Source organism: Rhinopithecus roxellana, chromosome 4, assembly GCF_007565055.1.
Source record: "Rhinopithecus roxellana isolate Shanxi Qingling chromosome 4, ASM756505v1, whole genome shotgun sequence".
In the NCBI taxonomy this organism is placed as follows: Eukaryota; Metazoa; Chordata; class Mammalia; order Primates; family Cercopithecidae; genus Rhinopithecus; species Rhinopithecus roxellana.
Genome location: NC_044552.1, coordinates 32,544,551 through 32,570,513, shown reverse-complemented (window position 1 = coordinate 32,570,513; position 25,963 = coordinate 32,544,551). Strand labels below are relative to the sequence as shown.

At 40.6% G+C, this 25,963-nt stretch overlaps 1 protein-coding gene across 3 annotated transcripts in view; it reads right to left on the bottom strand.

Annotated features, from left to right (window-relative positions):
• Positions 1–25,963, bottom strand: part of DNAH8 (dynein axonemal heavy chain 8) — a 332,681-nt gene that overhangs the window by 157,163 nt on the left and 149,555 nt on the right. For all 3 annotated transcript variants that reach the window (XM_010389720.2, XM_030929346.1, XM_010389721.2), the window contains 11 exons: positions 23,999–24,171; positions 22,150–22,328; positions 20,563–20,750; positions 11,720–11,806; positions 11,516–11,623; positions 10,191–10,325; positions 7,836–7,997; positions 5,609–5,855; positions 5,243–5,484; positions 5,013–5,153; positions 2,524–2,761 (listed from right to left, as the gene is read on the bottom strand). In XM_010389720.2, the coding sequence (XP_010388022.2) occupies positions 2,524–2,761; positions 5,013–5,153; positions 5,243–5,484; positions 5,609–5,855; positions 7,836–7,997; positions 10,191–10,325; positions 11,516–11,623; positions 11,720–11,806; positions 20,563–20,750; positions 22,150–22,328; positions 23,999–24,171 (1,900 nt within the window). The remainder of the gene's footprint in view (positions 1–2,523; positions 2,762–5,012; positions 5,154–5,242; positions 5,485–5,608; positions 5,856–7,835; positions 7,998–10,190; positions 10,326–11,515; positions 11,624–11,719; positions 11,807–20,562; positions 20,751–22,149; positions 22,329–23,998; positions 24,172–25,963) is intronic.

Sequence of the window (25,963 nt, the reverse complement as noted above, 5' to 3'; positions counted from 1 at the left end):
AAAGTGCTTTAAAGTCTCCCTATCGAGAAATGTTATATGACCCAGAATATTTTGGTAAGTGTTTTCTGTGCAATGGAAAAGAATGTATATTCTGCTGTTTTGGGCTGAAGCATTCTATAATTTCAAATTAGGGGTATTGATAGTGTTGTTAAAGTCTTCCATATATTTACTAATTTTGTCTATTTGTTCTATCAATTATTCAGAATATTGACACCTTTACTATAACTGTGGATTTGTCTATCCGTTTCTGTTGTTCTCTGACACTTCCTCCCTGTGCAGATTTCTCCTCTCTGGTGCTCTGCCCTGCACATTCCAGCCACCTTGGCCTCTCCCAAATCAACCTCTGCCTCCACATTTTGGTGAGACAGCCAATCCTGTTTGATCTTCCCCTCCCTGAGCTGCTGCTAGAAACTGCATCCACGCAATAAACTAGTGCAGTCACCTTGTTTCACTTCCCTCCGTGATTTCAGTCCTGTAGTGCCTGTTGTCCAAGGTCTGAAAAAAACTGTTTTACACATTTTGTCCAGTTTTCTGTCTTTCTAACATAAGAGGTTAAACCCAGTCCCCATTATTCCATCTTGTCTGGAAGCATAAGTCTCCTTAATCTTAAATCTAAGAATGAAGTCTTCTCCAAAGATGTTAATGTCCCTGAAAAAATTAAAAGGATGGATGAAGAATGAGTTAAGAAAGGGCTGGCTAGAAGTCAGCTGGAGTGGACACCTTAGGGCCCTAAGTAATCACTAAGTACATAATATCTTAGTTCATTTCATGGCCACAAATGCTCAGGCAAATAAATTTCATCAAAAGTAGTTATTTAGGGTGGCAAGATTGAATGCCTGCAACCCCTCAATATTTTAGTCAACAGACCACTTCAGGACCAGCTTGAAGAAGGAATATGAGTCTAGATTGTTATCAACCTTTTGTTAACATCTCCATTAAAAATAAGAAAACACCACTGTCTAAACTTACAGAACCAGTCCTAGCTGCTTGAAAGAAAATGCGACAAACATCAGTGGACTGCTCTTTAGGAAATGTAGCAATGCGTATTTTTGATGGCACAGAGGAAGGTAATTATTTTATTGGCATCCTTATTAGATGCCATCTCAATCCCCTAATCAAGGCTTCACCACGGTTGGAAAATTGCTGCTAATGAATTTCACTCTCTGAGTAACTTGGGGCCCAGCCTCTGAATAAGGACAAGGTGCTCAGAGGGAGGCAATGTGAGTCTTCAAACATCATAGAACTCTGGCTGCTCAGAAGGCAGCTCTGTGGAGGAGCTTGGCTCTAGATTTTAAGGGATTACATATCTAGATTTAAAGATTCCTTTTTTCGTTTGCATTTTGAGTTAGAGGGCCCTTTTGCCATCTCAAACCTTTAGCAGCATCTAACACATGTAATAGAATTATTGACCATTCTGGTTAAAGATGGCCCACTGAAAAAATTGATTTATCTCAGTCCCTTTCAAACACAAATTCCCACTTAATCCCCAGTTTCAGTATGATTCTTCCATTCTTAAATGTGCCTGGTGTCCCCGAGTCTAGGAAACCCTCTATTTTACACTATCCAAACAGTAATTCTTTAGTCTTCCCAGTGTGGGCACGGCTGATTGTCTGGCAGCAGGGCTTTGGAAAGCAGCCCAGGAGGTCTTTTTCTTAAACAGACTTACAACCAGCCCTGTGGTTTTTAGATCAGCTTTCGCCCCAGTTTCCACTTCTTGAGCCCTTTGAAAGTCCTGTGATGTGTGCTTCTCATTGCTTCTCAGCTCCTCCCACTGCCAGTGTGCTAAATTGACTGCCATTTACCTTACTGCTTTCTTGCTTTCAAAACTTGGTTATTGCTGTCTGCTCTCCTGCTCTAGTTATCCTTCTGTTTATTCATCAAAACAAACAAAGAAAACCATTGCTGTTTTTGAGTTTTTAGGAAGAACCAGAGGTAATTATAGTTTTTAAGAAGCATGTTTTTCCTCTTTGGGAATTCGAACAATTAGGGCCTGGGCTCTGGATGAAAGCACCAAGTTCAAGGGCATTTCTTTTAAGCAGCAGTGAGCTGGGCTTGGCCATACATAGAAGGCTGGGGGGCTAAGGTGACAGCGCTGGACCTTGAGGAATCTGCTACGTTCATTCTTACTCATTCTGGCATTCCCAACAGGGAAGTGTGGGGCTCATCCATTATGTATATTAGCATGCTTTGCATTACAAAGAATCTGTGTTCTCCATGCTGCTACCTTTCCTCTTCCAGCATCAGAAAGTAGATGATGTACAAGGTATTACTAACTTATTTATGCCAGATTTTACTGAGCCCACTCCAAAAGGAGAAGTCAAGAGTCTCAATATCAGTTTCTGGCACAACTAATATGCAAAATTCCACTCTCTTTCAAATACATGCCCTTTTCAAAATGGTATTAACAATTATGTTTTCATAATTATTTTAATATTCCCTCATAGAAGAGTTTCTGAAAGCTTATATTTTTCTCATTTGAAAAAAAAAAGTAATTTCATTTAAGGTATAGTTCAGTGTGCTTACCATAATCAGTAACATAAAACTCATACATGGTTTGGTTTGAGCCTTTAGGTATTTCTGGTAAGTCCAACTTGCATTCATGCTGCCGTAAGAAGGCTTCAAGCTTTTCTCTGCTTTCCAATTCCAGAAGGGCTCCTAAACTCCACATTAGGCCAAACACAAATAATTTATGAAGATGTTCGACACAGGAAACACCGCCTTCCTCTTTGGAGGGAATTAACCCTTCCAGAAGATTGAGAGACTGAAAATGTTTTAAATAAAATAAATTTTTAAATTAAAATTTTGAAAATAAAAAATTGTGAATAGTAACAAAATTAAAAGGAGGGAGGAAGACAAGAAAACAGATATATCTCAAGCTATTGCTTGATCACTGTCCTATAGCCAACTGCACATAGAGAAGGGCTATTCTGCTTTCGACAGGCAGCATGGTCTAGCAGAAAGGATGCTGAACTGGAAATCTGCTATTGTGGTTTCTACCCCCAGCTCATCCCACTGACCTCTGTCTCAGTTTCCTACAGGGAAAGCAAAAGGCCCAGACTAGGTGTTGGCAGCTAAGGTAGCTACTGGTTCTAAAGTTTGGTTATCCAAATCTTCCAGATCAAAGATTCTATTTCTTTGTAAAATTTTGCAGGACTTAGCAAACTGTGGCCCTAGGGGCTGGCCATCTGTTTGGTAAATGAAGTTTTACTGGAACACACACACAGCCATACTCATTTACCTATGCATTGTCTCTAGCTGCTTTTGTGCTACAACAGCAAAGCTGAGTGGCTGAGACAGAGAGTTGTGCAAAGCCAAAAATATTTATTAATACTATCTGGCCCTTTAAGAAAAAGTGTGCCAATGCCCTATAACATCAGAAAGAAAACTACTGTAAGACATCTTCAGTCTTTCAAAACAAAATTACTCCAAAATAAAACATTCTCTTCTATTATCCATTTTAAAGTAATTACTAAATAATTCACTGACTCGGGCCTTATATATTGTTTCTAAACTACCCACAAATGACTGGCATCCCTTAACTGAGAATCAAAGCTCTAGAATGTACAAGGAGAGGTCACCTATAGACCAGAATTAGGAGAGCCCTTGAAGATCTATGATTAGTTCTGTTTTAACCCAAAGACTAATAAAAACTGAGTAGGAAAAAAAGAATGCTGGCTGGACATGGTGGCTCATGCCTGCAATCCTAGCACTTTGGGAGGCTGAGGCAGGAGGACTGCTTGAGTCCAGGAGCCTAGATCAGCCTGGGCAACATAGAGAGACCCTGTCTCTACAAAAAAATCCAAAAATTAGCTGGGCATGGTGGTGTGTGCCTGTAGCCCCAACAACTCCCAAAGGCCGAGGCAGGAGGACAGCTTGAGCCTAGGACTTCAAGGTTGCAGTGATTTATGATTGATTGCACCACTGCACTCCAGCCTGGGCAACAGGCAAGACCTTGTTGAAAGGGAAGGGGAGGGAAGGGAAGGGAAGGAAGGGAAGGAAGGGAAAGAAGGGAAAGAAGGAAAAGAGAGAGAGAGAGAAAGAGGAAGGAAGAAAGGAAGGAAGGAGAGGAGAGGAAGGAAGGAAGAAAGGAAGAAAGAAAGGGAAAAAATAATGCTACAAACTACTGTTCAGATAATTTTTAAAGATTTTCCTTATCTGTTATATAAGGAAACTTATCTGCTAAATTTCCAAAGCCAAGATTGCCTCCCAAGTTTTCTTGATTACAACAGGCCCCTTTCTGTTCTTTCCCATGAAGTGACCAACTTTATTTATTTTTATTTTATTGATTGATTGATTGATTGATTTTGAGACAGGGTCTCACTCTGTAGCCCCAGCTGAAGTGCAGTGGTGCAATCTTGGCTCACTGCAAACTCAACCTTTCAGGTTCAAGTGATCCTCCCACCTCAGCCTCCCAAGTAGCTGGGACTACAGGCACTCACCATACCCGGCTAATTTTTGTAGAAACGGGGTTTCTCCATGTTGCCCATAGCTGGTCTCAAACTCCTGAGCTCAAGCAATCCACCCCCCTTGGCCTCGCAAAGTGCTGAGATTACAGTTGTAAGCCACCACGCCCAGACAATGAAGTCTTCTATTGTTAGGATGGAACCAGTAGTTGTGTGTGTGTGTGTGTGTGTGTGTGTGTGTGTGTGCGCGCGCGCGCGCGTACATATGTGTTGTTTTTTATTTTAAAATTTACTTTAATTAATTACTTTATTTTACTGGCTGTCATTATTAGACACACTTTCTGGAACAGGTCACTAAACCTGACAGTGGGGAAGATAGTTCATTCCCCCTTCCTCTGACATCCGTCTGGGAAGTGAAAATAATAGAGAAAACAGTAAGATCATTAAGAGGATCTTTAAGAGGAATCAAAATTCTCAGAGCCTTTACAGTCACATCATCAAATGATTTTTATGGCTGTCTGAACTTTCTATTTTAGATGGCTGTAAACTGCAACTGAGTGCAAAAAAAATCAAAATCGAAGTAGTAAATGTACAAAACAAAAATCTTACTTGCACAATATAGTTGCACTCCAAGAGCTGCATTTTAGGATTGAGATTTAGTTTCATATATGTGTATGTATCTTCAAAGGCTTTCTCATACAGTGTCAGGAATACAGCAGCTTCCTGTGCAGTGCGCTTCTTCAACCATGCCTGCAGAAAAGAAACAGAATCTCTGTTTGTTAAGAAAGTGAAAAGTGGAGAGACCCTTGAGGGTTCTTCTTCCCATCTCTCTGCCCCACCTGTAAGATTGGCCTCCAGCTGAGAGCAGAGCTGCTGATATAGACCATGCCCATCCTAGAAACCGTGGCAGGAGAGGCGTTCTCAATATTGTGGACTTCAAACAGAAGCTTACAACTAGGGGCCATGGGAATGCGATCTCCATTAGCTAACGTCAGAGTTTTATTGTCATCCAAAACGGAATTTAAGTTCTCAATCCAGATGGCATCCACGGGACCATCTAAAATAAGGAAAATGTTTTCACCTGCAAATAATTAAAACAGCAAATCACTTTTCAGTCTGCAAATCATTAAAGTGGAAAAGTCAAACAAATATTGTTTTAATATGCTGGCAGGGAAAAAATGATCACAAAGGAGGTTTGTGTATACCTTTTTTAGCTTTTAATGTTTTTCTCCACAGAGTAGAAAAAATGCCATCTGTCCAGTCATTGGTAGCAGTGTCCAGTCTGCCAAACATCTGAGGTGCAGTAATGGCTTTTGGATTCATTCGCATTTCTCTGTGAGGCCTTCCGCATTCTGTTTGCGCTTTCATTAGAATCGTGATAACGCTTGTCTTTCCAGAACCACTGGGCCCAAGAGTCATCAAGCCATGTCGTACCAAAGACGTCTCATATAACTACACAATTAACCAGTAAATTAAAAAATGTAATTTATGAGTCTCTTGCTGACATTCAGAGTAGTTACTTGAAGTTTAAAGGCTTTAAATAAGCTCTTCGTTAAAGTAACTAATTCACTATTTTTAAGTTGTAAAAACTGTTGTTCTAGATGTGCATAGCAAATGAGCACTACGTTATAAAATGATATGTGATAAAGTAATAACAATGTGGGGCTTGAATTACATTTTGGAAATAATTAACTCAGCATCTAGTTTTTGCTTCTTGCGTGATGATTCCCTGTGATTTTGGTTTGTTAGTCTATAACCAGCAGTTTTTCCATGCGCAAACTTTCTCGGCATCCAATGTGATGATATCGCCCCTTAGTGGTGGAAAGCAGCAACGCAGAGCATCACAGTGAAGATCCGTTTCACAGGGGCCTTCTAATTCCCCAGAAGTACATCATGAATGAGGATTCCTGTGCAAGTGATTTATTCAGGGAGTGCTCCCAGGAGAAACCAGTAAAAAAAGGGGAAAGCAGGACAGGAATGGGAAGAAGCCAAGTAAGGTGTGATTGAGGACAAAGCCCTGTAGAGGGCAGACTTGAGCCTGATCCCGCGGGAGACTGAAGTGTAACTTACACCTCAAAAGATTGCTCCACCTGGAACCAGGCGAGCTTGACTTTCCTACTCTATAAACTCTTAGAGAGGTTGGTTTGGGGGCGAGGGTGGGAAATAAGCTCCCGTGCAGCACCTACTCTTTGTGCCTGCCAACAAAATGGTTCCAGTCCTCCTTTTGTTATTAGAAGCAAAAACACACAGAAGCTGGGCAGGGGCACATGGAAATGGTAAAAGAGATTCAGGGAGACATGTTAGGCGTATGGACAGCCGCTGTTATAACATCCTGTCTGTAGTTTTCTCAATTAAAAAAAATAATAATAAGAAGTCAAAGGTCTGACAGCTGATCAGAGGTAGAGTGAGTTATTCTCCTAACATTTTGGACAGAAATGTATTACCATTGTAAACTATAGTTTAAAAGCAACAGGCACTGTTCCTGACATGTTCAAGAGCAATGTTATTGACATCAGCAAAGAACCCAAAATTCTAGCCGCCGCCCATTGAGATGGCGAGAATTTTAGAACTCAGTATACTGTATGCATATCATATATAAAATCATGTTTTCCCAGAAATTTTTTAAACTCTTAAAATGGTTTCCAGTACATGAATGATGAAAAGGACTTTTCCCCCATGCACATATTTCTTTGTAAGATTTGGATGTGTCTCAGACACTTGCACATCTTATAATCTGGCAAGAACAGTAAGTTAAAATAAGAATTGTTATATTAATATTTCAAATGCAGTTTTCAACAATGTCCACAATTTCAGCTCCTTAATTTTCCAAAAACTCTGGAAAACATTCCCAAAGCATCAAGCTCATAGAGATTTAATCCTGTGTCTCTGCTACCAAGTTCTTGATTCTACTGGTAATACAATCAGGTGGTTAGACAGTTGTCACAAGGATGAAATGTGATGAACAGAAAGACACCAACATATGCAGTCAAAAGATTCAGGTTTTAGTGAAGGCGAAGGATATAACATGTCCACATACAAAGCAGGAGCAAAGTAGCACTCCTGGATTCCTCAGGCGCTGCACCCCACTGAGGCACCCAGCTGCAGCCAGTACTAACAGATTGGCACAAGAAACCATCTGGATCATTCCATTCCCCAGAGTTTTTATAACCTACTATTTCATCCCAACGTTGTCCCCAGGTGTAAGTAACAACTGCAGTAAATTACTGCTTGATTACTGCGAGGCAGGGTAAATCCATACTATCTTTCTTAGACCACCACATCCCCCTGAGTATTCTTTTTGCAATGATGTACATATGATGTTTTCATTTAACATTTACATCAAGTAAGGACTAACCATGAGTTTTTCTATTCAGACAGCTCTGTTTAACACATACTTATCATTATACTGATAATAGATTAAAATGTCTTTACCTGAACGAGTTTCAGGTTCCAGGGTGGATGGTTAATCAAACCTTCTATCTGAACCTGATTGGCTACTGCTTTTTGCAGTTCCACATAAGTATTACTATCCAGTTGCAGTCCCGGGAACAGGTCATTGATTAAGCTGAGGAACAGGGGTTCATCTTCATCAACCTAAGGTGGCATAGTTTAAAACAAATTTACTCATTCAGTCAATAAATATTATCAACTAGCTGGGACGTGCACAGTACTTATCACTTCATCCCCAGAGAACCATTTATTACTCTCCTAATCAGGCTTGTATTTTCTAGTACTTTCTCCAGAATATCACTGATACGGTTTGGCTGTGTCCCCACACAAATCTCATCTGGAATTGTAGCTCCCATAACTCCCACGTGTCGTGGGAGGGACCCAGTGAGAGGTAATTGAATCATGGGGGCAGGTCTTTCCCTGCTGTTCTCATGATAGTGAGTAAGTGTCACAAGATCTGATGGTTTTGTAAACGGGAGTTCCCCTGCACATGCTCTCTTGCCTGCTGCCGTGTAAAGACGTGACTTTGCTCCTCATTCACCTCCTGGCATGATTGTGAGGCCTCCCCAGCCATGTGGAACTGTGAGTCCATTAAACCTCTTTCCTTTATAAATTGTCTTTATTAGCAGTGTGGGAACAGACTAATACAATCACCATTGAATCTACATTGTACCCAAAGTTCCTTAGCATTCAATGTGTTCTACAATCCTGCCCCAGTCTATTGCTCCAAAGTACCACCTCATTACTTTATCACATGAATGCTTTGCTTCCCACAGAGTGGCATTTGCATTAACCTTAAAAATGATAATTTGTAGTCCCAACCCCATGAGATTAAAGAACTAATATTTTATTTAAATTGGGGAAATAGCCATAACCCTGCATGACTTCATCCAACAATGGCTGGAAAAGTCCATCACGGCAGTGTTCTGAGCCTTTCTTATAAGCATTAGGTTTGAGTACACTGACTCCAATCCTTATTTAATACATAGATTGCCCTGTTCCCAACATCTGACCCCTTATGATTTCTCTTTCTTCTCCAGGGCTTTGCTGATGCTTTCTTGAATACTTGTCTAGGAATTTCCAAAATACCATTATCTAAGGGAGGCTTAGACAACACTCCAGCCTGGGTGACTTGGGGAGTCTAAGCCTCCGTTACAGTCCATGTCGATCATACAGGCAGTGAAGTATACTGGCAGGAGCAGTGGATTTGGCATCAGAAAATCTTATAAATTTTTGTCCCCTCTTCTCAGCTGATGGTGATTATGGGGGAATCCTACAATTTCTAGTCTCCATTCCCCAATAAATGAAATGACAATAAGCAAGCTAGCCATCCAGATCCCACAGAGTTGCTATGAGGCTCAAACAAGACAATACACCTGAAAAGACTGTAACAGTAACAAACTCCACAGATGTTAGTTTTTGTAACTAGAATGTAGCTTCCTGAACCATTTCTTCTTCAACTTTGTACACCCATGGCACGGGCACAATATGTGGCATGTAGAAATCCTTATATGCCACATGAACCTGTCCATCAAATATTCAAAACAACCTGGCTAGGCTGGGCATGGTGGCTCATGCCTGCAATCCCAGCACTTTGGGAGGCTGAAGCGGGGTGGATCACTTGAGTCCAGGAGTTTGAGACCAGCCTGGGTGACATGGCAAACCCCTATCTCTACAAAACAATACAAAAATTAGCCAGGCATGGTGGTGCGCGCCAGTAGTTCCAGCTACTCGGGAGGCTGGGGCAGGAGGATAGCTTGAGCCTGGAATGCGGAGGTTGCAGTGAGCCAAGATTGCACCACTGCACTCCAGCCAGGGTGACAGAGTGAAACTCTGTTTCAAAGAAAAAAAACCAACAACAACCAGGCTGTAAATGTGACAAGCATGAAAGCAGCATGCTCTCCACAGCAAATATTCCATGTGTTTTGGAAAATAAAAACAGTGTTTATGTTTTGGAAGAGATATATCTGAGATAAGCTAGTCACAGAGAAAGCAAAAAGTTCTCATGGTTCTCTGGGAATCCAGATTCTTATGCTGAGAATCTGTGTCATTTTGTGAATAATGGAAGAGAACTAGGTTGAATCTTGGAGCTGAAGCCCACTGATGACCTGTTTCACTGCACACAACTGATAAAAGGAGGCACTTACAGCCCATGTTGGTCACACAGGGTCATGGGGTCTTTTGCTTTCTTCTGGAAGCACAGTGGTGGCTTTGCACAGTTATTATCCCTGTAATTATGAGTGCTCACAGCTCAACATCAGCCTACCCCTACTTGTCCACCAAATACAAAGAAACCACACTAAAATTTTGGAAAAGAAGAGAATTCAGAGAAGATACCAGTTTAGAAAGGTTCATATCTCTTAGTCCTCTCATGACAGTGCTTAATTCACTATCTTCTGGTCTAGCTCTTTTTTGAGATCCAAGAGTCCTCAATACAGACAGAATATTTCTCAATCCAAAGTCATAATGAACCTGAGATGGGAGAAGAGGGCAAAAAGATGGTTTAATTGAAAAACTAAACACAGACTCATGGCTCACTCTATGCATATAGGTGGATTCTGATACTTATAGGCCATAGTTTTGGGGTGACTAAGCTGCAAAGGTTTATTAGCTCAACTTTCCTACCTTTGCTTTGACTGAAATATGATCATTTCATGGGAAAATCCAACCTGCATGATCAAGTATTCACACCTTAAATATCTTTTGAGAACAATATAGTCTGATATAGTCTGAGCGACAAACAACAGATTTTTTTTTTTTTTTTTTTTTTTTTTTTTTTTTTTTGAGACGGAGTCTCGCTCTGTCGCCCAGGCTGGAGTGCAATGGCAGGATTTCGGCTCACTACAACCTCCACCTCCCGGGTTCAAGCAATTCTCCTGCCTTAGCCTCCCTAGTAGCTGGGATTACAGGCATGTGCCACCACGCCCGGCTAATTTTTTTTTTTTTTGTATTTTTAGTAGAGACAGGGTTTCACCGTGTTAGCCAAGATGGTCTCGATCTCCCGACCTCACGATCCACCCACCTTGGCCTCCCAGAATGCTGGGATTACAGACATGAGCCACTGCACCCGGCCCAAACAATAGACTTTTAAATGCATAACCAAGAGGTTACATAATATGTGATTCCATTTATATAACATTCTTGCAATAAAATTCTAGACACGGAGAAAAGGTTAATGGGTTAGGGATATGGGAGACAGGTGGGTGTGGCTATAAAGATGTGGCATGAGGGAACCTTATGGTGATGGAACAGAGCCGTATCTTACATATTCCATACAACTACACCCACACACACACACACATACACACACCAGTGCATGTATAACTGATGAAACCTTAACAAACTCTGTGGACTGCTTCAGTGTCCATTTCTGGTTTTTTTATTGTGCTATAGTTACAAGATGTCAACACCAGGCAAGGCAGGGTGAAGGGTACACACCTCCCTGTACATTCCTTTGCAACTTCCTTGAATCTACAATTATTTCAAAATAAAAAGGTCTTAAAAATATACAACCAATAGGTAAAATTAATTCTAAAAGCATTTTAGAAAAGAGTCAGTGAGACTTTAACTCACTGATGAGCATTTATCAAGGGAAAATTACAAAGCAAAAAAACCAAATACTATTGCTAGCGGGTAAGCAGTAAGCAGATCTATAAAGTTACCTGTTTAGTAAGTTGCTCTTCACAGAGTTTGTAAAGAACATAAAATTTTTGAGCCAAGACAACGTTTTCAAGAAAACCACAGCTTGCAAGTTTAACTCGCATAATGATCTGAAAATTAATATAGTGAGATCTTTTTTCAACAACTTTAGTGAAAAACAAGTAAACAACATAAAGTACATTATGCTTTCAAATCCTGGTGCATACCTGCCTATCAGGAACCATCATAGCAACAGTTCTAAACTGGATTTTTAGGTTTTCTGGTAGTTCCTGGCGCCCAGCATATCCAGGGTTCTGAAAGTTAAAATATGTTTAATTTTTAATTGTTGATACAGTTTTCATTTCTGAATACAAATATATTTCAGACCCCTAATTCAGATTTTAAGATGGTATTGAAAAATATTCGATTCATAAAATACTCATTTTCTCAAAACAATGTGTATTGGACCATGCATATTTATTAATATTCATATGCCCTTTTATATCTTTCTATATTCATGATATTAATAAGGTCACACACAATTTTTTGTGGCAAAAATTAAGTACCTATCTGTCTACTGCCTTAAAAAATAGAAAAGAACATGAAATAATAGAAGAGAAAACTGAATAGATACCTGATAATTATGGTCTAAAGTGTGTTATTGAAAAAAGAAAAAAACTCAGGATTTTATACTGGTGAGCTTCCTTGGGCATTTTTTTTATTCCATCTCTTCAATTATTCTTTGCAGTCACAATTACAGAGCTCTTTGGCTGACAAAAACCCATAGAAGTGAGGAGAAACAAAGATGGCAGTGAGGGGAAATAAAGAAGGGAATGTTGGGAAAACTCCTGAAAAGGACAAAAGTAGAGGCAGACAGGAAATGAAGGCCTCCAAAGAAGCAACAGGTTGAAGATAGGTCAGACCCAAGTCTCAAAGGAAAGGTTGGAGATTCAAAGACAAGTAAGGCCAACAGGAATGAGTTATCTTAGGCAAGTTTGTTAAAAACCTTCAGTCCCTGACTATCTACTGGGCACTGTCAATAGGCCAGGTACCTTATTAGGGGCTGGAAATACAGAAATTGAGGCTGCCTCTCAATACTGCTCTTATCCTTCCTGAGCCACAGAAGCCCACTTGCAAGCTGGGTACAGCAACACCCAGATTAAAAACTACATTTCCCAGCCTGCCTTGCAGCTGCTGTGATTAAATTCTACACTGCGAGATGCAAATGGGGCACACTGTATGAAATACCCTTGATGTTTGTTTGAAGGGAGTTGACTCAGTCAATTGGCTGCAACACGATAGTGATGCTTTCTGTAGCATCTTGGGTCATAAGGTGACCTTGAAGATGGAATTCATGATGGAGCAGAACCATAAAAGGATCTTAAGAGAATAAATCCTTACATGTTAAACTACAAATTTTTTAGGTTTCAGTTACTCACAGCTTAATGCAATATCTAATTGCTATTTCCAATATTATTCTTAATCCAGGGAGCATGTTAAGCTCTTTTTAAAATTGTAGACCATAGTTTTACACTGAGTACATTTCTTCATCCCACTTCCTGAGTTATAACCAACACTTCCAGACTATTCTTATTTCCCCCTAACTGCTTTACTGGATGTTTGCTTACAATAAGTGTATCAGAAACATTTCTGGGGAGCAAGATGGCCGAATAGGAACAACTCCAGTCTCCAACTCCCAGCGCGAGCGACACAGAAGACCGGTGATTTCTGCATTTTCAACTGAGGTACTGGGGTCATCTCACTAGGGAGTGCCGGACAATCGGTGCTGGTCAGCTGCTGCAGCCTGACCAGCGAGAGCTGAAGCAGGGCGAGGCATCGCCTCACCTGGAAGCGCAAGGGGGAAGGGGATCCGTTTTCCTAGCCAGGGGAACTGAGACACACAACACCTGGAAAATCGGGTAACTCCCACCCCAATACTGCGCTGTAAGCATACAGGCATTCCAGGAGAATATATCCCACACCTGGCCGGGAGGTTCCCACGCCCACGAAGCCTCCCTCACTGCTAACACAGCAGTCTGCCGCGATCTATCCGCAAGGCAGCAGCGAGGCTGGGGGAGGGGCGCCCGCCATTGCTGAGGCTTAAGTAGGTAAACAAAGCCGCTGGGAAGCTCGAACTGGGTGGAGCTCACAGCAGCTCAAGGAAGCCTGCCTGTCTCTGTAGTCTCCACCTCTGGGGACAGCGCACAGCTGAAGACCAATAGGGGAAGTAGCGGGAGCCGGTGCAGACGCGAACGACTCTGTATGACAGCTTTGGGGAGAGCCGCGGATCTCCCAACGCGGAGGTTGAGATCTGAGAACGGACAGACTGCCTGCTCAGGTGTGTCCCTGACCCCTGAGTAGCCTAGCTGGGAGAAATCCCCCACTAGGGGCAGTCTGACACCCCACACCTCACAGGGTGGAGTACACCCCTGAGAGGACACTTCCAAAGGAAGAATCAGACAGGTACACTCGCTGTTCAGCAATATTCTATCTTCGGCAACCTCTGCTGCTGATACCCAGGCAAACAGGGTCTGGAGTGGACCTCAAGCAATCTCCAACAGACCAACAGAGAGTCCTTCTGACTGTCAGAAGGAAAACTATCAAACAGGAAGGACACCTATACCAAAACCCCATCAGTTCGTCACCACCATCAAAGACCAGAGACAGATAAAACCACAAAGATGGGGAAGAAGCAGGGCAGAAAAGCTGGAAATTCAAAAAATAAGAGCGCATCTCCCCCTGCAAAGGAGCGCAGCCCATCACCAGCAACGGATCAAAGCTGGTCAGAGAATGACTTGGACGAGAGGAGAGAAGAAGGCTTCAGTCCATCAAACTTATCAGAGCTAAAGGAGGAATTACGTACCCAGCGCAAAGAAACTAAAAATCTTGAGAAAAGAGTGGAAGAATTGACAGCTAGACTCATTAATGCAGAGAAGATCATAAACGAAATGACAGAGATGAAAACCATGACACGAGAAATACGTGACAAATGCACAAGCTTCAGTAACCGACTCGATCAACTGGAAGAAAGAGTATCAGCGATTGAAGATCAAATGAATGAAATGAAGCGAGAAGAGAAACCAAAAGAAAAAAGAAGAAAAAGAAATGAGCAAAGCCTGCAAGAAGTATGGGATTACGTAAAAAGACCAAATCTACGTCTGATTGGGGTGCCTGAAAGTGAGGGGGAAAATGGAACCAAGTTGGAAAACACTCTTCAGGATATCATCCAGGAGAACTTCCCCAACCTAGTAGGGCAGGCCAACATTCAAATTCAGGAAATACAGAGAACGCCACAAAGATACTCCTCCAGAAGAGCAACTCCAAGACACATAATTGCCAGATTCACCAAAGTTGAAATGAAGGAAAAAATCTTAAGGGCAGCCAGAGAGAAAGGTCGGGTCACCCACAAAGGGAAGCCCATCAGACTAACAGCAGATCTCTCGGCAGAAACTCTACAAGCCAGAAGAGAGTGGGGCCCAATATTCAACGTTCTTAAAGAAAAGAATTTTAAACCCAGAATTTCATATCCAGCCAAACTAAGTTTCATAAGTGAAGGAGAAATAAAATCCTTTACAGATAAGCAAATGCTTAGAGATTTTGTCACCACCAGGCCTGCCTTACAAGAGACCCTGAAGGAAGCCCTAAACATGGAAAGGAACAACCGGTACCAGCCATCGCAAAAACTTGGCAAAATGTAAAGACCATCGAGGCTAGGAAGAAACTGCATCAACTAACGAGCAAAATAACCAGTTAATATCATAATGGCAGGATCAAGTTCACACATAACAATATTAACCTTAAATGTTAATGGACTAAATGCTCCAATTAAAAGACACAGACTGGCAAACTGGATAAAGAGTCAAGACCCATCAGTCTGCTGTATTCAGGAGACCCATCTCACATGCAGAGACATACATAGGCTCAAAATAAAGGGATGGAGGAAGATCTACCAAGCAAATGGAGAACAAAAAAAAGCAGGGGTTGCAATCCTAGTCTCTGATAAAACAGACTTTAAACCATCAAAGATCAAAAGAGACAAAGAAGGCCATTACATAATGGTAAAGGGATCAATTCAACAGGAAGAGCTAACTCTCCTAAATATATATGCACCCAATACAGGAGCACCCAGATTCATAAAGCAAGTCCTTAGAGACTTACAAAGAGACTTAGACTCCCATACAATAATAATGGGGGACTTCAACACTCCGCTGTCAACATTAGACAGATCAACGAGACAGAAAGTTAACAAGGATATCCAGGAATTGAACTCATCTCTGCACCAAGCGGACCTAATAGACATCTATAGAACTCTCCACCCCAAATCAACAGAATATACATTCTTCTCAGCACCACATCGCACTTATTCCAAAATTGACCACATAATTGGAAGTAAAGTACTCCTCAGCAAATGTAAAAGAACAGAAATTATAACAAACTGTCTCTCAGACCACAGTGCAATCAAACTAGAACTCAGGACTAAGAAACTCAATCAAAACCGCTCAACTACATGGAAACTGAACAACCTGCTCCTGAATGACTACTGGGTACATAACGAAATGAAAGCGGAAATAAAGATGTTCTTTGAAACCAATGAGAACAAAGATACAACATACCAGAATCTCTGGGACACATTTAAAGCAGTGTGTAGAGGGAAATTTATAGCACTAAATGCCCACAAGAGAAAGCAGGAAAGATCTAAAATTGACACTCTAACATCACAATTAAAAGAACTAGAGAGGCAAGAGCAATCACATTCAAAAGCTAGCAGAAGGCAAGAAATAACTAAGATCAGAGCAGAACTGAAGGAGATAGAGACACAAAAAACCCTCCAAAAAATCAATGAATCCAGGAGTTGGTTTTTTGAAAAGATCAACAAAATTGACAGACCGCTAGCAAGGCTAATAAAGAAAAAAAGAGAGAGGAATCAAATAGATGCAATAAAAAATGATAAAGGGGATATCACCACTGACCCCACAGAAATACAAACTACCATCAGAGAATACTATAAACGCCTCTACGCAAATCAACTAGAAAATCTAGAAGAAATGGATAATTTCCTGGACACTTACACTCTCCCAAGGCTAAACCAGGAAGAAGTTGAATCCCTGAATAGACCAATAGCAGGCTCTGAAATTGAGGCAACAATTAATAGCCTACCCACCAAAAAAAGTCCAGGACCAGATGGATTCACAGCTGAATTCTACCAGAGGTACAAGGAGGAGCTGGTACCATTCCTTCTGAAACTATTCCAATCAATAGAAAAAGAGGGAATCCTCCCTAACTCATTTTATGAGGCCAACATCATCCTGATACCAAAGCCTGGCAGAGACACAACAAAAAAAGAGAATTTTAGACCAATATCCCTGATGAACATTGATGCAAAAATCCTCAATAAAATACTGGCAAACCGGATTCAGCAGCACATCAAAAAGCTTATCCACCATGATCAAGTGGGCTTCATCCCTGGGATGCAAGGCTGGTTCAACATTCGCAAATCAATAAACGTAATCCAGCATATAAACAGAACCAAAGACAAGAACCACATGATTGTCTCAATAGATGCAGAAAAGGCTTTTGACAAAATTCAACAGCCCTTCATGCTAAAAACGCTCAATAAATTCGGTATTGATGGAACGTACCTCAAAATAATAAGAGCTATTTATGACAAACCCACAGCTAATATCATAATGAATGGGCAAAAACTGGAAAAATTCCCTTTGAAAACTGGCACAAGACAGGGATGCCCTCTCTCACCACTCCTATTCAACATAGTGTTGGAAGTTCTGGCTAGGGCAATCAGGCAAGAGAAAGAAATCAAGGGTATCCAGTTAGGAAAAGAAGAAGTCAAATTGTCCCTGTTTGCAGATGACATGATTGTATATTTAGAAAACCCCATCGTCTCAGCCCAAAATCTCCTTAAGCTGATAAGCAACTTCAGCAAAGTCTCAGGATACAAAATTAATGTGCAAAAATCACAAGCATTCTTATACACCAGCAACAGACAAGCAGAGAGCCAAATCAGGAATGAACTTCCATTCACAATTGCTTCAAAGAGAATAAAATACCTAGGAATCCAGCTTACAAGGGATGTAAAGGACCTCTTCAAGGAGAACTACAAACCACTGCTCAGTGAAATAAAAGAGGACACAAGCAAATGGAAGAACATACCATGCTCATGGATAGGAAGAATCAATATCGTGAAAATGGCCATACTCCCCAAGGTTATTTATAGATTCAATGCCATCCCCATCAAGCTACCAATGACTTTCTTCACGGAATTGGAAAAAACTGCTTTAAAGTTCATATGGAACCAAAAAAGAGCCCGCATTGCCAAGACAATCCTAAGTCAAAAGGACAAAGCTGGAGGCGTCACGCTACCTGACTTCAAACTATACTACAAGGCTACAGTAACCAAAACAGCATGGTACTGGTACCAAAACAGAGATATAGACCAATGGAACAGAACAGAGTCCTCAGAAATAATACCGCACATCTACAGCCATCTGATCTTTGACAAACCTGAGAGAAACAAGAAATGGGGAAAGGATTCCCTATTTAATAAATGGTGCTGGGAAAATTGGCTAGCCATAAGTAGAAAGCTGAAACTGGATCCTTTCCTTACCCCTTATACGAAGATTAATTCAAGATGGATTAGAGACTTAAATGTTAGACCTAATACCATAAAAACCCTAGAAGAAAATCTAGGTAGTACCATTCAGGACATAGGCATGGGCAAGGACTTCATGTCTAAAACACCAAAAGCAACGGCAGCAAAAGCCATAATTGACAAATGGGATCTAATTAAACTAAAGAGCTTTTGCACAGCAAAAGAAACTACCATCAGAGTGAACAGGCAACCTACAGAATGGGAGAAAATTTTTGCAACCTACTCATCTGACAAAGGGCTAATATCCAGAATCTACAAAGAACTCAAACAAATATACGAGAAAAAAACAAACAACCCCATCAAAAAGTGGGGAAAGGATATGAACAGACATTTCTCAAAAGAAGATATTCATACAGCCAACAGACACATGAAAAAATGCTCATCATCACTGGCCATCAGAGAAATGCAAATCAAAACCACAATGAGATACCATCTCACACCAGTTAGAATGGCAATCATTAAGAAGTCAGGAAACAACAGGTGTTGGAGAGGATGTGGAGAAATAGGAACACTTTTACACTGTTGGTGGGATTGTAAACTAGTTCAACCATTATGGAAAACAGTATGGCAATTCCTCAAGGATCTAGAACTAGATGTACCATATGACCCAGCCATCCCACTACTGGGTATATACCCAAAGGATTATAAATTAGTCTACTACAAAGACACATGTACACGTATGTTTATTGCGGCACTATTCACAATAGCAAAGACTTGGAATCAACCCAAATGTCCGTCTGTGACAGACTGGATTAAGAAAATGTGGCACATATACACCATGGAATACTATGCAGCCATAAAAAAGGATGAGTTTGCGTCCTTTGTAGGGACATGGATGCAGCTGGAAACCATCATTCTTAGCAAACTATCACAAGAAGAGAAAACCAAACACCGCATGTTCTCACTCATAGGTGGGAACTGAACAATGAGATCACTTGGACTCGGGAAGGGGAACATCACACACTGGGGTCTATCATGGGGAGGGGGGAGGGGGGAGGAGGGAGGGATTGCATTGGGGAGTTATACATGATATAAATGATGAATTGATGGGTGCTGACGAGTTGATGGGTGCAGCACACCAACATGGCATAAGTATACATATGTAACAAACCTGCACGTTATGCACATGTACCCTAGAACTTAAAGTATAATAAAAAAAAAAAAAAAAAGAAAAAAAAAAAAAAAAAAAAAAAAAAAAAAAAAAAAAAAGAAACATTTCTGATTTTGCTTCCTATAATTTATCATCTTTATCCATGGGGGCATTTAAAAACTCAGAATGCTTTGTGTTATCTTGCAACTTCGAGATTTAACTTTATGGAAAACACATAAAAGCTTTAAAACTGGTGACACATAAAAGTATAGAAACTCCCGTTTATTCATGCCTTTGGTTTTCTATCTTTACAACACTGAATCTCAAAGCTCACCCTTAATCACATGGTAACTGAATTTGTTACAATTCTTTGGTACAGGACCTTGTTAAATTATTGCAGGAATTTTATTTTTATTTCCTTTTATTCGGTGTCAAAGAAAAACCAAGTGTGGAGGTTAAGCAGTCAGATTTTGATGTTAGAGAGACAATAACTTCTTCTTTCTCTTACTGGCTGGGTGACCTAGGAAGTTTTTAAGTCTCGCTGAGCCTCAGGTAAGTCAGCTATACAATACCCACTTCAGAGGACTATCGTAGCTATAAGATACGGTGTACATGTGAGAGAATATTTCAGGTCCTTCCTCTTGCTAGTTACATGATAGGACGGCACGTTTTCCCCCACCCCACCACCCCTTGAAGTTAGGTCGTGAAACTTGCTTTAGCCAATGACTTAGGACTTTGTGTCACTTCTGGAAAGAAACTCTAAGAGTCAGAGCACAATTCTTCATGTTCTCTTTTTCCTTTGCTATAGCAAAGAGCAATGATTGAGATAGTAGGTACCTTGTCAGGCCAAGTACCAGAGTAAGGACATACAAAGCAGCCCTGGCCTCCCACCTCTACCTTAGTCAACCCACAGTGAACATGTGACAGAGAGATAAATCTTGTGGCTTTAAGCAATTAAGATTTAGGGATTGTTTGTTACTGCAGAACCACGTGAGTTACACCATCTGATACAGCACATAGAACATTTAGTCTGCACCTTACACATATTATATTAAGTGGTCAATAAACAGTATCCATTATTATCATTAGCATATTACCTCTGTAGGTCTGGATTTGAATTTTTTTAATTGAAAAAAATTACTATTTTATCTTCTGTCTGGGCTATAATGACTACTAAAAAAAAATCACACGGTAAGAGAGAACAGCTCATGACTCCTGGATAGCTGGTCATTCATCCACTAACACATGCTTTGTTTTACTTATGTCTGTAACAATTAAACTAATTAAATTGCATTTAAAGTCTTTTTTCTCACCATCGTTAAGAAGATTCCAAATTCTGGATTTAAATCAACACAATCACCATCAGAAAAAATGAACTGTTTCTTTCTCTCTTTCCTTGCTGTCAAAACAATATAAATTTGTTGTGCTGCCACTGATAACACAGGCAATTCAATTCTGTTAAACTCATCAAAGCAGCCCCAGGAACCTGACTGTGCAAGACCTGGCATGAAAAACAGTTAATTTGTAAAGTTTTACTCTATAATATACCTTCTTGATAGCAATCATTTCTCCAGGGCTCCCAAACCATTATACATATGTAATGTTTCATATCTGGCTGTTGATAAATACGTATTTAATTCCAGTGATAAAGAGAGGTTTAATTATTTGTACATTTTCATCAAAACAATGGACATAGTACACTGCCAAAATGAAAGTACAAATTTTGGGGGTATTCTGAAAGTAGAAACAACAGTATTTGCTGACAGATTGGATCTGAGTATAAGACAAAGAGTAGAGTAAAGGATAGGTGGAAGTTGTTTGGGGGATGGTTATTTTGTTTGTTGTTGTCATTATTGGGTTTTTTTGTTGTTGTTGTTGTGCCTGAGCACCTAGAGATCAGGAGATTTTTTGTTTTGTTTTGTTTTTATATATACATTTTTTTGGTGGAGTATCGCTCTATAGTCCAGGCTGGAGAGCAGTAGCGCGATCTCAGCTCACTGCAACCTCAGCCTCCCGGGTTCAAGCAATTCTCCTGGCTCAGCCTCCTGAGTAGCTGGGATTACAGGCCACCATGCCCAGCTAATTTTTGTATTTTTAGTAGAGACAGGGTTTCACTATGTTGGCCAGGATGGTCTCGAACTCCTGACCTCATGATCTGCCTGCCTTGGTCTCCCAAAGGCGTGAGCCACTGTGCCCAGCCGGGAGTTTGGTTTTAAACATGGTAAATCTGGACCTGATAGACATTTAAGTGGACATGCTAAATCAACAGTTACATGTAATGAATCTCGAGTTTCAAGGAGAAGTTCAAGCTAGAGATATAATTCCGGAGTCATCATACAGATAGTATTTAAACCTTGGGCCTACATAAGATCACCAAGAGAATGCATGTAGATAGGAAAGAGAAGACCACCAAGGACTGAGCTCTGAGGCTGATGCATCTTCAAATATTTTTTTTCTCTGTCCATCTGAAAACACCTTCTACCTACCTTTCAGGGTTTTCTCAAAATTTTCCATCTGCTGATGGCCACCCACTTCTTATTTTCCAGTGTTGCTATGCTTTCTAAACATATTTCATTTCTGTGGGAGGGAAGCCACATGTGTCCCCCGTTTGCTATCTTGATCCTCTCTACTATTATTTCAGGCAACTATACATTGATTCCATTTTCGTGATCTAACACACATTCCATGCATAGACTATAACACTAGCAATAGTGTTGAACCATAAGAAATTGTTGATATCCAGCCATTTTTGACCTAGAAAAATGGCAATATCATATGGACCAACCCATACTAATGTTGATTATGTGAGATTGCATCACTTCGGATTTATATCAGAAAATAACATTAAAGGGCAATACAAATAAATTCACCAAAAATAATCTATATTATTTGACACTTGCCTTTGAAAATCCTTCCTAGGCCTCTGAAATCCATTTGATCTGAGCAGTTGAACACGACCACATATTTTCCCAAACACCTTCCCATGTCTTTTGTGGTTTCTGTTTTGCCAGTGCCGGCAGGTCCCGCGGGAGCGCCTCCCATGTTCATGCCCAAGGCCTGAGCTAATGTGATATAGCATCTGCAAACGTTCATCCAATAAAGCACTGTGAGTATGGGATGATACATTACAGGATGGAACAAGCAAAAGTCCAGTGTGATTGGAATGGGCCTGTTTATTTTAGAGTCTGAGTAGCCCACATAAAAGAAGTGACCAAACAAGGTTAGGGTACTTGATATTCATTAAAAGTACTACAGTGAATCCAAAGATTTCTTCAGACAAATTTTGAAACTCCTCAACCCTGACTTAAAACCTTCAGGCCTTCCTCCCATTACAGTCAGGAGAACCAAATGAGCAGTGTTGTGCTGGCAGATGTTTAACAACTGACTCTCCAGGAAAAAAAAAAAAAACAAAAAAAACCTGGTTTTCACGTTTGCCAATTTCTATTGTATAAATACTTCCACTGTGGTCAATGGCAAGCTACCAATGTGATATCACATAGTCAGGGCAAAATGCACATAGACAGAAACCAGGTAAGGCCAGGAGCGGTGGTTCACGCCTGTAAGCCCAGCACTTTGGGAGGCCAAGGCGGGCAGATTACAAGGTCAGGAGTTCAAGACCAGCCTGGCCAATATGGTGAAAGCCCCTCTCTATTTAAAAAATACAAAAATTAGCCAAGCATGGTGGCATGTGCCTGTAGTCCCAGCTCCTTGGTAGGTAGAGGCAGAGGTTGCAGTGAACAAAGATCACGCCACTGCACTCCAGCCTGGGCGACAGAGTGAGACTCTGTCTCAAAAAAAAAAAGAAAGAAAGAAACCAGGTAAGCACCACAGGTTGATGCAAGTCAGCTCCAGCACACCATTGTAAATAAATAGTTTCACTATGAAAGAATTCACTCATTTAGAAAAGTGCAAAGAATACTAATATAATAAATCTCTTTGTATCCATGATCCAGTTTCTGTTGTATTTGTTTTGGATCTAAGTAAAACTTAGTAAAGATCTTAGTAAAGCTTCATGAGACATGACGCTTAATATGTAAACACCAATAGAAGAGAAAACACTGACAAATTTATGTTTCTATGGCACTGGGCATATAAAAGGGATAGGTTCAATAAATCAAAAGGAGGCTGAAGATGTAATTTGATATAATTTCACCTGGAGGCAGCCCTACGTAATGTAACAGTGGCACTAAATATTAAATAACCCAATTTAAGTCAATTCTAACAACATTTATTGATTGTTTTCTATGCACAGCATACTTAACTGGGTGTCATGGGATAAAAAAGACCTAATAATGGCCTAGTGTCATATAATGGAAAGAACTGTGATGGGATCTGCCACTGACTAATTATTCATATTGGCCATGAAAATGTACTTTAGGTATCAATTTCCACATCTGAAAATCCAAAGACTAAATTACATGATCTCCAAGGTACCTTCCTTCTTGGCAATTTTAACTTCTTTTGGGATTCTAGGAATATTTTTCCATCTTGCAATCTAAAATTCACCATTAAATTACTCACAGTCAACATTCAAGCTTGCTTTTATTCTTTTATCTTTTTCTACTTCATAAAAATTCAATGCACATGTATATTTAAGTGGTTATTTCATTGTTAGGCTGACTTTAATGAGCTAGCATATACCCAGTATGACAGAAATCTGCTTTTGTTAATATTTCAAATGCAACTCTAAATAATGTTAAGCACATTTTAAAATTACAAAATAAAAAATATAAAAACTGCGTTTCCTACCTATCTGTTAATGGAGTGATAACAAGGCGATCAGTACATCCCAGAAATTCATTCTGGTAAATAAAATCAACATCTGTAATAGACACTACAGTTTGATCCAAATCTTCCTTAAAGTAAAATCTACTCTGTTTTAACCATTCAAAATCAGTAGGTGATCTGATATGCATTTTTACCTTAAAAACATAAAATACAAAAAAAGTTATATACTGAATTGCAATAGCATAAAACATAAGCATGTGGGCAGTTTTTTGTATTCACTCTTGGATGAACTGATTCTTATTCACTTAACAAATATTTATTGAGTTTCTTCCTGTGCTTGACACTGTGCTAGGTGAACAAAGACAGAGATGGTTCCAGGCTTCCAGAGCTTACAGAAAAGAGCAAAAGGCAAACAGTGAAACAAATCATTGCAATAAAGTACAAAGGGCACCACCACTGAAATTCAGGGCTCATGAATATATGGAGCAGGAGGACCTAACTACTCCAGGGTATCTGAGAGGGGCACTCAGAGGAAGAAAACATCTCAACTAAAACCCAGATAAATAGGAATTAGCCCGGGCCACCGGGAGCAGGGAACGAAAGGGATAATGAGGGTGTGGGAAGAGTAAGTGCTATAGGCAAATGCCCACAAGATCTGATTGGCATCCTCAAGGAACTGAAAAAAGGTCAGTACAGCTGGGAGACATCCTGGGATCTAGAGAAAGCATGAGAGTTGAGGCTTCACAGGGCCATGGGAAGGGGTTTAAGAATTGTCCTCGGCCGGGTGCGGTGGCTCAAGCCTGTAATCCCAGCACTTTGGGAGGCTGAGACGGGCGGATCACGAGGTCAGGAGTTTGAGACCATCCTGGCTAACACGGTGACACCTCGTCTCTACTAAAAAATACAAAAAAAAAAACCTAGCTGGGTGAGGTGGCGGGCGCCTGTAGTCCCAGCTACTCGGGAGGCTGAGGCAGGAGAATGGCGTCAACCCGGGCGATGGAGCTTGCAGTGAGCTGAGATCCGGCCACTGCACTCCAGCCTGGGCGACACAGCGAGACTCTGTCTCAAAAAAAAAAAAAAAAAAAAGAATTGTCCTCATGGCAGTCAGAAGTCACTAAAGGGTTAAGCAGGGAAACACACAGTTATATATACACGTCTCCCTGCGCCAGCACTATAGCCAAGCCACCCAATCCGCGTAGTTATCAGCATATACAGGTGAGGCAAGAGGTACTGGGCTCCCATAGCCATGGCTGCAAGCTCTAGTACCTGGTCCATTCGAAGAGAAACCAGGTAAGCAACCTTAGGAACTCCATTCCATCACAACCACATTGTGAGAAGCTTCTTGACTTTCCAGTGAAACGTGAAACACCAGTCCTGCCCATTCAGAGGAATCAACACAGGAAGTGGCAAGTGGACCCCTTCACTAAACCCAGTAGACCCACTTTCAGGTCATTCAGTTGACACTAAAAAATGGACTTGTGGCTACTATACAATGCTCAGATCTCCATCTGACCAGGCCTCCACACACCTTGCTAGTCCTGCTTTTCGTTATTGTTGTTTGCTGTTTCGGTCATGATCTTACTTCCTCCTCTAGTTAAGGACTGGCTCCCCACCTAAAGCACAGTTTGTATTCATCACCTTGAGTTACTTTCAGGTAACACAGTCTGGCCCCACCCCCAGGGAATGCTCTGTAACACAGGACTCAAGGCCATGGGGATGCTCTCGGCCAGCTACTTTCAACCATCTGTTAAGATGGTAAGGAGGAGGTGGAGAAGAAAAGAATAGTTAATATATTTATTGAGTTCTTGCTGTATATCAGGTTGGTCTAATAACTGTACTTGGAAAAATAAAATGCATATATGTTGGCCATGAGATCTCATTTAGTTGGGATGCAAACAGTTCAACGGTGATTAAGATAAAAGAAAATGGTTTCAGATAAAAGAAAAATAGTTTTCCTTATGTACAGGTTTTTTTTTAAAAATCCCT